Below are 11,718 nucleotides of genomic sequence, written 5' to 3'. Positions count from 1 at the left end.
CATTATGTAGAACTTGCTATATAATGACAACAAGTATGGTAATGCACTCTGTGTTTCTTTTCATAGATCTACGAGAACACTTGTCTTTTGTAAGAACATCGAGTCAGCAAGAAGGGACAAGAAACTGAATGAGCACATATAGACAGATTTCTTCGTGCTAAATAGCAATTGATAAAAAGAATCGACCAATGAAAATTGTGCCTCTAAGGTATGACACTTAGGATTTTATCCTTGTTCAAGGGGTTGGTTTAGAGCCTCCACTTACCCATTGTTGAAGATTAGACTGACCCGTATGTACTCTTAGAAATAGAAACTAGATTGGCATAGATACACATACGCGTAGATGCGCATGCACGCATACACACACACACATGTGCATACACACCTACAACATAGAGCGACAATTCTCTCTACCCAAATTTCTTATTGAATACGCTTTTCAATACGAATCGAGTGTTTCGTCAAACCCCTTTCGGGAGCATCAACCACAAAAGAAGACGAGAGAAGGTGCCAAATGAGCATAAAACAATAGGGGAATATGCAGAGCGCTTTTGTTTTTTTAGGCTAATCCACAGGATTAGTGCAGAGCTTGGGTGTAATAGACGGATATACCAAGCAGCTCGTACATTAATGCTGCAGAGATTAGTACCCCATTAAGCCATCATCATTGTCATAGAGCGATTAGCAGGGATAAGTGGCATGGCCGCATTGCTCATCATCATCATCATCATCATCATCATCCTTACAATCACATAGCATTGTGATGCTGACGATGATTATCATACCGCCTATCATCGCCCACTACTTTTCTTGCAGGGGCTCATGCAAACAAAATTGCTTCCTCGCCTGATGTTAATCCCAATGCTCGCATTGCTTAACCTTATCCTGATTAGCAATGAAGAGCCCGCAATCACAGAAGATGTGTGAATACCTATCTCGTTCAAGTCGTCCTCAGGTCGGGATGATGCTGGAATATGTGCCCCTCTGATTCATGATAAAAACATTGCATGCCTTAATGATCAATTCATTCCAGTCAATTAAGCGCTCTATTTCCCTGATGAAGCATTTGCTTTTCATGTTGGACGTTTGCTCCTTCCATCCAATCCTTCATAATGCTTGATTCGCCTCTAAAGCATTTCATCATCGATAATCTAAACAACCGTGTCCCGTCCATTGATAAAGATTGATAACCATTCCTTCCATCCTTTCAATAATACTGGCAATATTCATCCATTGATCAATATTGCAATGCTGCAAAACCTTGCCCTCCTTTAGCAAAGTGTATGATCATCTGCATTCTATTTTTACTTAGTTTTTCTGATAGACTACTTCTCACAGCCATCCATTCACTAGTCCATGCAACATTAAGAAATCCTGTTCTCCTTCAGCAGAGCTTGATCTTGTGGTTGTTCTTGCAGACTATTCAGTCGCCTTAGCTCAAACCGAAGCAGAAGAGAGGAGGCCATGGACTCAGTGCTCCCACAATCAGCCTCAGCTCAATTTGAAGACCTCTATCCTCGCTTGGATGTCAACACAAGGTTTTGTATAGTTGGAGGCGGCCCTAGTGGACTGTCTGCTGCATATGCCTTGGTGAAGCTAGGCTACAAGAATGTAACAGTGTTTGAAAAAAGCAACCATGTAGCAGGAATGTGTGAAACGGTGGATATTGAAGGTTCGTGAAGAAATTTCTGAACTGAATGTTCGATTACAATCCAGCACAAAGTCACATAGAGCATGAAGCATATAGTGATTTCTGAATTGCATGTTTGACTAGCGATCCAGTATAAAGCCACATTAAAAGAAGGATAAAGCGCAAAAGCACTAAACCATAAAGCATCTGCTTGAGGCATATAAGGAATCCAAGCTGATTGAGCTGACAACACCTGCAGCTGTGAGCCCTTTGGGTCTGCACACAACTGACGCATGTACTGCTAAATGGCAGGCTTTGCATACGACTTAGGTGGACAGGTTGTAGCAAAGGATAGCGCTCCTACAATTCTCTCTCTTGCAGATGATCTGCAGGTGGAAATGGAGAACATGAGTAACCATAAGCTGGCTATGATAGACTGCACAACTAAGGAATACAAAAATTTGAATGTGGCAGAGGACTACATTTCAATGATGCCTTTCACAATCGAGCTTCAGGTACATAGTCACAACCTCGCATAACCAGTAAATCATGACTCGCATGCGACTCTTATATTAGACATTGCAATCAGATAATGAGCTCGAATGATAAAGGACATGTTCTGGACAAGCAGGTCTGCCCCTTCAGAGAGGGGTGCATGATAAGTATTGTCAAGTGAGTTGAATGCATCCCTGTAATATGCGAGTTCGTATGTGTGTGCAGGCTCAAGCACAAGAATCAGGAAAGTTTGGAGTGCATGCAGTGGCATCTTTGGCCTCTGATGTAAGTACAGTGTTTATGGCTGAGAAGACCAGTATAAGCAATGGGGTCCCTCTCTCCGTCTCAACAGGTTACACAGCCTCTGGTTATGGATTTGTGGAAGACATGCCTTACGCATACCTGCATGAGTTTACCCGCACATCCATGCTGGGTAAAATTAGACGCATTAAGGGAGGCTATGGCAACCTCTGGAAAAAGCTGGCAAAGAGGCTCCCCCATGTCAGAACAAATACTGAGGTCACAGAAATTCATCGAGAGGGCCAAGATATCAAAGTGGTTGCAAAAACACATGGTACAGAGTTAACAGCTCATCAATTGCAGGATCAAATGCTGAGGATGGAATTCGATGTGTTGATCATATCTGGAGCTCTGCCATATGTTGGTAGAAACCCAACATATAGATCATCACCTTCAGATGCATACACTTCAGGTAAACATCATTTCATGGCTTCAATTAGCAATTTCATATCACAAAGTGTTTGCAGAGTACTTCTACCAAGTCTGTTTTTCTTTCTGTCAACCAAATACTCAATGTAGATATCATGCATTTTCAGTTTCAAAAGAGGTCACCAGCCTCCTTGCACTTCTGGAAGGAGTAGGCCGGTATTAGGTCCCGCTTATTACTTCAAGTCACCCATCATCCTTCAGGCCTCTTCATTCTGTGGATTACTCTATTATTTAGTACTCATATTACTAGTTTGTCAGGTTGCATGATGGATTTGTCAGGTTGCCTGTCAATCATGAAGTTCAGTATACACAAAGGCTTATTTAGTGCAACCCTTTTTACATGTAGAAGCTGACTTTTTACAGAGTTGCATGTAAATCATTATGATGAGTGCACATTTAACTCTTGCAGTCTTGTTTGTTTGTTCAAACATAACACTTATTCCATGTCTGTGTTTGTTTTGCAGACACTACAAAACCCACATTTATGATGAACTTCAGTGAGGAAGAGGAGGAGCTTTTCTCTAAAGTAAGAACAATTGAGTATTACACCACATTGCTCAAGGTGTCAGGGCTTAATTTGCCTCAAGGCTTCTATTACTGCAAGAAATATGTAGAAGATCCATCCACCATAGGGCATCCAGTAGCCCTCCAGTGTTTCCATGCAGAGACAGATATCTATCTATTCTGGTCTTATGGGAATGCACAAACTAACCATCAAAAGGTGATCGAGTTGCTTTATGAGGACGTGAGGCAGATGGGGGGCAAAGTGGAGAGGTTCTTTCTGCAAAGGAAGTGGGACTATTTTCCTCATGTCTCTAGCAAAGGTAGGTAATGCTTTGCAACAAGGGAAACAAGGGGCATGAGTCTTTCACTTGCAGATGAGAGAGACTATGCCAATATGTTATTAATAATAACCATTTGGAAGCATGGTGTCAATTAAACACAACTATTGTAATCTCCATGATATTTCCCCTTTGAATTGCAGACATGAAGGCTGGGTTTTATGACAAAATGGAAGGCTTGCAAGGGAAGATGAACACCTTTTATGTAGGGGGGCTTCTGGCCTTTGAGCTAACAGAGCGGAATGCAGCTTATTCCATGAACTTGGTAGCCAAACATTTTGGTACAAAGAGCAGAAACCATCGCCATGTAAAGGTGTGGAACTCAAGTATTCAATGAAAACCCTAGAACAACATATGACAAATTGTTATATTTTGCAATAAGGAATGGAACTTCACCAGTTTGAATTGATCTAAAGCTTTTATTTTCTGAGCAGAGACTCTTTGATCTTCCTCTTCAAGTTGAAGAGACACCCTATGCAGTGGAAGAGCTACCGGAACTAGCTGGAGTAGAGTTCCCTAATCTCTCTTCGCTCGATGGTTACCTTCACTTCTGGGCAAAGCACCCAGTAGTGGGAAGCCAGGTTGTCTACACATGGTTGAATGAAGAAGGCAAAGAGACAGAAAAGCTCACATATGCAGAGCTTGACAGTCAAGCCTCTCTTATCTGCCAGCATCTGCACACCCACACTCCAACCATTGATCACGGCGACCGAGTACTCCTTATCCATCCACCTGGCCTTGAGTTTATTGTTGCATTTCTGGGTTGCTTGCGTGCAAGGGTGAGACATTCCCTACAGTTGAAACATGCTTCCTTGATCTGTTCTCAATTAATTTTGCCACCACCAAGAATAGAAGGAGCTTCCATTGGCTACTAAGTCGGGCAAGAACTAGACAACTATGCCCTGTGCCAGCAGGGGCACACAAGCCTCACTTGGCACAAAATGGGACTTGGGGATTAATATGCACAGGCGTCATCCAACACACCAATGACAACATTGCCCATTCATCACACACTTCTCACTATCACAACAATTTTTAAGTAACTGATATTTGCCTGTCAAGTAATGGTAATGTCAATCTCTAGTCTAACGCTAGCTTATGCTCTGATCATTTAATGACAGGTGCTGCCAGTACCACTGATACCACCTGATCCCATGCAGCCCCCTGGACAAGCTCTGGCAAAGCTAGCGAACGTGGCTCACATAACTAACTCTAAAGCTATCCTTACGACCTCATCTTACCACAATTCGGTGTCTCTGAATTCCTTCAAGTATACTCTTTCACGAAAAGCATCAACTCCAAGGTGGCCCAAGCTTCCATGGCTTCATACAGACAGTTGGATTAGTGAGAAAGCAGGAAAAGGCTTTTTGTCAAGAGTTCTCTTGAAAAACATCGTTAGCCCATCACTGAGAGACTCTAGCAGTGGTGATTTAAGAAAGCCACCACTATCACCCAAATCTCCTTGCAAGCCAACATATTCAAGGATCATGTCCAACAAGTTTGATAACTATTGTCCTCCAAATGCTACAGAGACAAGCGCTCAAGTAGAGATGAATTATCAGCATCAAAATGGTGAAGGTGAGGAAAGTGAAATTGAAACAAAACCACCAAACCCTGATGATCTATGCTTCTTGCAGTTCACATCCGGCTCTACTGGTGATGCCAAAGGGGTGATGATAACCCACGGTGGGCTCATTCACAATGTGAAACTGATGCGGTCTGTATACAAGAGTACCTCACAGACAGTGCTTGTGAGTTGGTTGCCACAGTACCATGACATGGGGCTGATAGGTGGACTATTTACAGCAATGGTGAGCGGGGCCACAGCCATTCTATTCTCTCCAATGACCTTCATACGCAAGCCGACCCTTTGGCTGGATACCATGACAAGGTACAAGGCAACACATAGTGCAGGCCCAAATTTTGCATTTGAGCTTCTCGTACGTAGGTGTCGTATGGATCAGGCAGCTGGTCGGCACTTACCATATGATCTTTCCTCTTTGCGCTTCCTTATGATAAGTGCAGAACCCATCCAGCACAAGACAGTCAAAAGTTTTTTGGAGACATTGCATCCCTGTGGCTTGAAAGAGCAGACTATTGCCCCTGGCTATGGCCTAGCTGAAAACTGTGTGTTTGTATGTTGTGCCTGGGGGGCTAGGCAGCCTATCACACTTGACGGGGAGCGAAGGGTATGTTGTGGCTATATAGAGCCTGGAAATATAGACATGGATATTCGCATCGTAGATCCTCACAGCAGCCATGAGTGCTGTGAAGGTGAAGAAGGAGAAGTGTGGATCAGTAGCCCTAGTAGTGGAGCTGGTTATTGGGGACAGCCACAGAAAGGAGCTGAGGTTTTTGATAACATTCTTCAACATACCCAAAGAAGATATCTCAAAACAGGTGATTTGGGTAGAGTTATTGGCAAAAAGCTCTTCATCACAGGGAGACTTAAGGAACTCATTATAGTTCAAGGCCGAAATGTATATCCTGCTGATATAGAGAAGACTGTACAGGATTGCTGTGATATCGTGAGACCTGGATGCTGTGCAGTTTTTGGAGCTCCTCAAGAGACTCTTGAATCCATGGGTCTATCAACTGTGTACTCTTCTGACGGGATGGGTGTGGTAGTGGTGGCTGAAGTGAAGAATGGCTCCATGGTGGACAGTGAAGTCATTGAACAGATAAAAGCAGCTGTTGCCCAAGAGCATGGAGTGGAAGTAGCTTGTGTTACTCTCATAAAACCACGATCCATCTCCAAAACAACCTCTGGCAAAATTCGAAGGCTTGAATGCATGAAGCAATTCTCAGACAGGCAGCTGCAGGTGGTAGCTGATTCAGCTTCTCTGCAAAACTCCCCTCGGCTGAGTCACTCTTGCCCTCCTTCTCCTCTCCTTACATCCAAGAGAATCAGAAAGTCTCTATCTTTCAGTTCAACCTCTTCTTCAACCCAACTAGCAGCTACTGCCAAAGCATCCAAGCAGGGCCTCCAAACATTCTTAACAAATTTGATAGCTGAACGTGTTGCAGTCCACCCATCCCGTATCTGTCCATCTGATGACCTCTCATCATTTGGGCTTAACTCCACAGCAGTTGTCTGGGCGGCACAAAAACTGTCAGAGTTTTTGGGAGTTCACATTGCTGCAATCGACATCTACACTGCAGGCTCGATTGATGAGCTTTGCAACATTGCCCTTTCCTTGGCAAGCAAAAACACTACTAAGGCAAACATTACACAGGATCATGCATCAGTTGGTGGACCCACCAGAGAAGAGATTGAGAACTTTTTAGTGAACCTCATTGTCGAAAAGACAGGAATGCACCACAAGGATGTCTCTGTTACTGAACCTCTAACCAACTATGGCATCAACTCAGTTGGTGTTGTCTTTGCAGCTCAGAAGCTATCTAGTTTCTTGGGCGCTCATGTTGCTGCCATTGACATCTATACATGCAGCTGTATCAAGGAGCTCGTAGATTTCTCAGAGTCAATGATTAACAAAGGATATGCAGCCAAAACGATGGATTCAGCCCTATCCACCAGCACTCCTGTCGATAGTACAGAGGAGCTGGAGGATGACATTGTGGCTAACACAGATATGGAATCCATATTGTTTCCATCCGTCACTCGAAGATTTTTCATCACAATATTGCAATTGCTAGGCATTGTGTATGCTTCTGGTATTCTGCTGCTGCCAGCGGTGGCTGTGTGCTCAATACTGGTGAGGCTGGCCTCATGGGGAACAGTACCATGGTTGACTGTGGCAGTAAGCATGCTTCCAATAGCCAATATGGCATACACGGCTGCAGTTGGGTCTGCTATCGCATTTCTGGCCAGGCCCTTTTTGCAGCCTAACTACACCCGTGATCCCTGCCTGCCTCTTTGGACGGTCAAGTTTGTTAAATGGTGGACTCTTCATAGACTCCAGGATTTCGCTACCTCAACAGTTGCCACCCGCCTGCGTGGCACTATCTTCATATTATGGTGGTTTCGGGCCATGGGTGCAGAGGTGGGCCAGGATGTACTGTTGGATACAACAGACATTTGTGAGCCATCCATGATCCGGATATCCAAAGGAGCCACTGTTGCAGAAGGAGCCACATTGCAAGGCCATAATGTCAAGGAGGGACTTGTTCACTTCCGGCCAATTACTATAGGCTCATTCTCATGGATGGGCCCTTTCTCCATGGCCACAATTGGAGCTCGAATCCCACCTGGTGCAGAGGTCCACTCGCTTCACATGGCAAATACACACAGAAAATATCATCACATGCCCACGAGAGTAAGTCTGAGTGTGTTTAAAATCTGCACTGAGTGTTGCAATGTGCTCCCACTCACCATACAACTTTGTCTTTCTGCAGGAAGGTCAAATGAAGCTCAAAGGTGTGTTATCTGCTTCCTTGGCTGTTCGCCAACTCATGGGTATGTATCTTGTCTCGCTGGTCCCAGCAGTATCTGCTGTACTTGCTTACCCTGCCTTTTTATGGCTGGGCACCAAAATCTGCTGCTTACCAACAAAGGACTCCCTATTCCAGCCCTCCATCCTCGACTCAAAAGCAGCTTGCCTCTTCCTTCCCTTGGCTGCAACATTTCCCTGGCATGTCTCACTCCTAGCTCCCATCATGGTGTTCCATGGAGATATTGGGATTCTCTTGCAATCCATAATTATGCTCACAACCGATGGAAAAGCTCTTGCATTGGCCACTTGCTTTGCAGGAGTGTATGTGACATATGGCTTCATCTTGTGTGCAATCACCTGCATCCTGAAATGGGTCTTGGTGGGTAAACTTAAACCCAATGATGATTTGCCTGTGAGTTCTAATCAGGGCTTTCGCATGTGGGTAGTCCACTGCCTTATAACATCCACACATGTGAATTTCACCATGTTTTTGTCTGGAACTGAAGCTCTATGCGTGTATTTGAGAAGCATGGGAGCAAAGGTGGGCTATTTTGCATCAATCAGGAGTGTGAATCCGCTTGTGGACCCAGATCTGTTAGATTTCAGCCAAAGATGTCATTTGGGAGATTTTGCTAAAATTATTACAACCATGGTGAACACAAGAGGCACCTTCTCTTCACAGAAGGTGAGCATTGGGGCCAACAGTGTTGTAGGAGCTCAATCTGTGGTAGTCCCTGGCACAGTCTTGGAGAAAGATGTTCTGCTTGGAGCCATGTCTACCACAACTAAGGGCAGCATTCTCCGTGAAGGTGGAGTTTATGTGGGCATTCAGAACAATGCAATGGTTAATCAACAGCATCTGCTAAGAGAAACCTCAATGGCTGTAAAGACTCAGCATCTCTCTCAACAAATGGAACCTTCTTATAAGAAAATTGTTGCCAACCTGGCAGCACATATTGCCACCACAACCATGAAGGTGCAGACAAGATATTTCCATCGAATAGGAGTAACAGGAAGGGGAACAATGAAGGTGCTAGAAGAGCTTCCTGAGGGTATTCCAGATCATGATATTTTTTCTCCTGGAAAATCCTTCACTGTCATTGTGAGACACAGTAACAGCTTAAGCTCTGATGATGATGCTCGTGGCGATGCACGAGGTGCTGCACTGCGCATCCTGACACAATCTGATGACAAAAATAATGTGGAGGATGCACTGATTGACCTTACCTTGAAGTCAGGGAAGGCCTTCTATGCCAGAACCATTTCTGACTTCCTTTCATGGCTTATGGGTAGTAGAGAGCAAAGGATCCAGGCAGCAAAGAGGACACCTCATGTAGCAGCAGCAGTGTGGATGTCTCTAAGAAGGCCAGACTCTTATGCTGAACTGCACTACTATTCAAACACTTGCTGCCTGCTTCGTTCAAGCGATTCAAGGAAAAAAGACCATTATGTGCGATTTTGCCTCCGCCCAGATGATCCACAATTTGGTGAAGACGAGGGTAGGGTGGAGCCTCAAGACATCCTTCCTCCAGATACAGGGATGTTACCACGAGACCGTGATGATAACCGGCCTCTTCTCTTCTTGGCAGATGACTTTCGCAAGAGACTCCTATCATCAGGAGGAGTGACTTATATGCTACAGATCCAATTGAGACCAGTTTCCTCCAACTCTGAGCAGAATGAAATTGCCCTGGATTGTACCATACCATGGGATGAAAAAATCTACCCTTTCAAAGATGTAGCATCAATATACTTGGATGAAGTTCTGGACAGTGAGCTTGCTGAGAAGCTGAGGTTTGATCCAATGAATAAGGTACACTCAGTGGATATGGTCCCTGCAAAGTCAGCATCTGAGAGTGCCTCAGTGGAGCATGGGCGGTATCTGGCCTATGCAGTGGCACAGCATTTGAGGAACGGAATTCCTTTGAGAGAAGACTGGATAACTATGTTGAGTGAGGTGGAGCTTGGGAAGCAGCTTCTGAAAGACTGTAGTCAGCATTCTCCTTCTTCTTCATCTTCATCACATCCTTCTTCTTCTTTTGGATGCCCAGTGTTGGGAGCTGCCTCCACTTTCAGGAAAGATAGCTCCGAGCTGAACCCAAGCCAAGCCAAGGATGAAGATGCACCTGACTTAACCTTCAGAAAGGAATCAAATGGGAAGCTTGAACTAGATTCCCTTCACATACCAGAGAAAGAGGGCTTACAATTCCTGAGGCTTGCAGTCTATAGAGGAGTGCAACCGCTGATGCAGACGATGGTTCCAATTGTCTTCCTCATGGCAGCAATGTACCCATCAACCCTCCTCCTCAGCTACATTGGGTCTAGGAAAGGCAAGGAATGGATGATGTATGCCCTCCTGCCAATGGCATACATTCTCTCTGGCTCTCTCCTCTCCTGTATGAGCATTCTGTGCAGGTGGGCCCTTGTGGGGAGGACAAGGCCAGGGGAGACGAGTGAGCTATGGGGGTTAAGAAGCCTGTGTGACACCACGTGGCAGGCCCTCCATGCACTGCTCTGTGCCACCTTTCTCGACCTCACCAAAGGCTCCTTGTTATGCATCCTGTATCTCAATGGCCTTGGCGCCTCCATCAGCATACAAGGTGTTTACATGGACACCTTGCATGTCCTCAACCCTGACCTCCTCAATGTAGGCCCAGGCTCTTGCATCGGCCGCAATGCCCTCCTCTTTGGGCACCTTTATGAAGGTGGTCGTGTCCTCTTCAAGAACGTCGAGCTTGGTCCTGTCACCAGCGTGGGTGCCCGGTCTCTACTCCTTCCTGGGGTGAAAATGGAGGCCAATGCCCACCTCCAACCCCTAGGGCTCGCTATGAAGGATGAAGTTATTGGACATTATTAAGTATAGAGTCTACACACACTTCTCATACATTATAGATGCACACTATGTAACATATCTTTTTATAGCAATAAACAGGAGGTTGAACATCTTTGTGTAGTAATGAGCAGAAGGTTAAGAGTATAGAATTGGCAATGGGGCACAATTTTCCAAGGGAAGCACGAGAGTGGTATCTTGGGAGTTTGAATGGCTTCCTCATTGACTAGATGGAGCTGAGGAGCAGTTCCCGTAACCAAACTTGCTGCACATGAGAAGCTTCTAGGGAACTCCGTTCATAGTTCCTCTTTGAGCTACGTCCTATTTATGTATACTTCAACGTCACGGTGCTTGCAAACTACTTAAACTGTCAAGCAAATTAACTAATTCTGTTAACCCATTTGGCCTGAAATATATGAATATCTTATGAAGCAAGACAACCTTCTACTTTATCATGCCTCCACACCATTAAATGCAATGGCTAATAATGTTTCTAGTATGCTAAATGTGCCAAGGTGCAATCCAGAGCACAAACGGAAAGAAATGAGAATGATGTGACTGCAATAACTTTGAGGCAGTCTTTCCAAGACCCGTGCTTGAACAACCTTGCGAGCCACAAGGTGGCAAGGTTGCCTGCAGTAAAAAGACGAGATCATGAAGCAGGCACAACTGGAGTAGACGGGATAATCCCGATCCACTCTCTGAGGACAACACCGGCAGGTGCAGCACGCACAACTGGAGTGGAAGGGATAATCCCAATCCACTCTCTGAGAACAACACCAGCACAAACAATCAAAC

The 11,718-nt window shown here is 44.9% G+C and overlaps 1 protein-coding gene across 1 annotated transcript; it reads left to right on the top strand.

Moving 5' to 3' along the window:
* Positions 1-813: 813 nt before the first annotated feature.
* On the top strand, positions 814-11,313 carry LOC148008139 (uncharacterized). The gene is made up of 9 exons (XM_087674457.1): positions 814-955; positions 1,419-1,672; positions 1,943-2,145; positions 2,351-2,837; positions 3,319-3,678; positions 3,840-4,009; positions 4,131-4,475; positions 4,818-7,973; positions 8,053-11,313. The coding sequence occupies exons 2-9, from the start codon at positions 1,465-1,467 to the stop codon at positions 10,945-10,947; spliced, it is 7,824 nt and encodes a 2,607-aa protein (XP_087530583.1). The 5' UTR covers positions 814-955; positions 1,419-1,464; the 3' UTR covers positions 10,948-11,313.
* The last annotated feature ends 405 nt before the right edge of the window (positions 11,314-11,718 follow it).

Source organism: Lygodium microphyllum, unplaced genomic scaffold, assembly GCF_053477565.2.
Source record: "Lygodium microphyllum isolate KBCC unplaced genomic scaffold, Lygodium_microphyllum_v1.1.10 scaffold_318, whole genome shotgun sequence".
In the NCBI taxonomy this organism is placed as follows: domain Eukaryota; kingdom Viridiplantae; phylum Streptophyta; class Polypodiopsida; order Schizaeales; family Lygodiaceae; genus Lygodium; species Lygodium microphyllum.
Note: the sequence above shows the minus strand (reverse complement) of the source record. Positions and strands in the feature narration are given on the sequence as shown.

Bases quoted from the DNA above. Each gene is read 5' to 3' on its own strand.
- LOC148008139 (XM_087674457.1), top strand. From the start codon at position 1,465: ATGGACTCAGTGCTCCCACAATCAGCCTCAGCTCAATTTGAAGACCTC. The intron at 2,838-3,318 runs GTAAACATCATT...TTTGTTTTGCAG, and splicing joins TTCAGATGCATACACTTCAG to ACACTACAAAACCCACATTT. The intron at 3,679-3,839 runs GTAGGTAATGCT...TTTGAATTGCAG, and splicing joins TCCTCATGTCTCTAGCAAAG to ACATGAAGGCTGGGTTTTAT.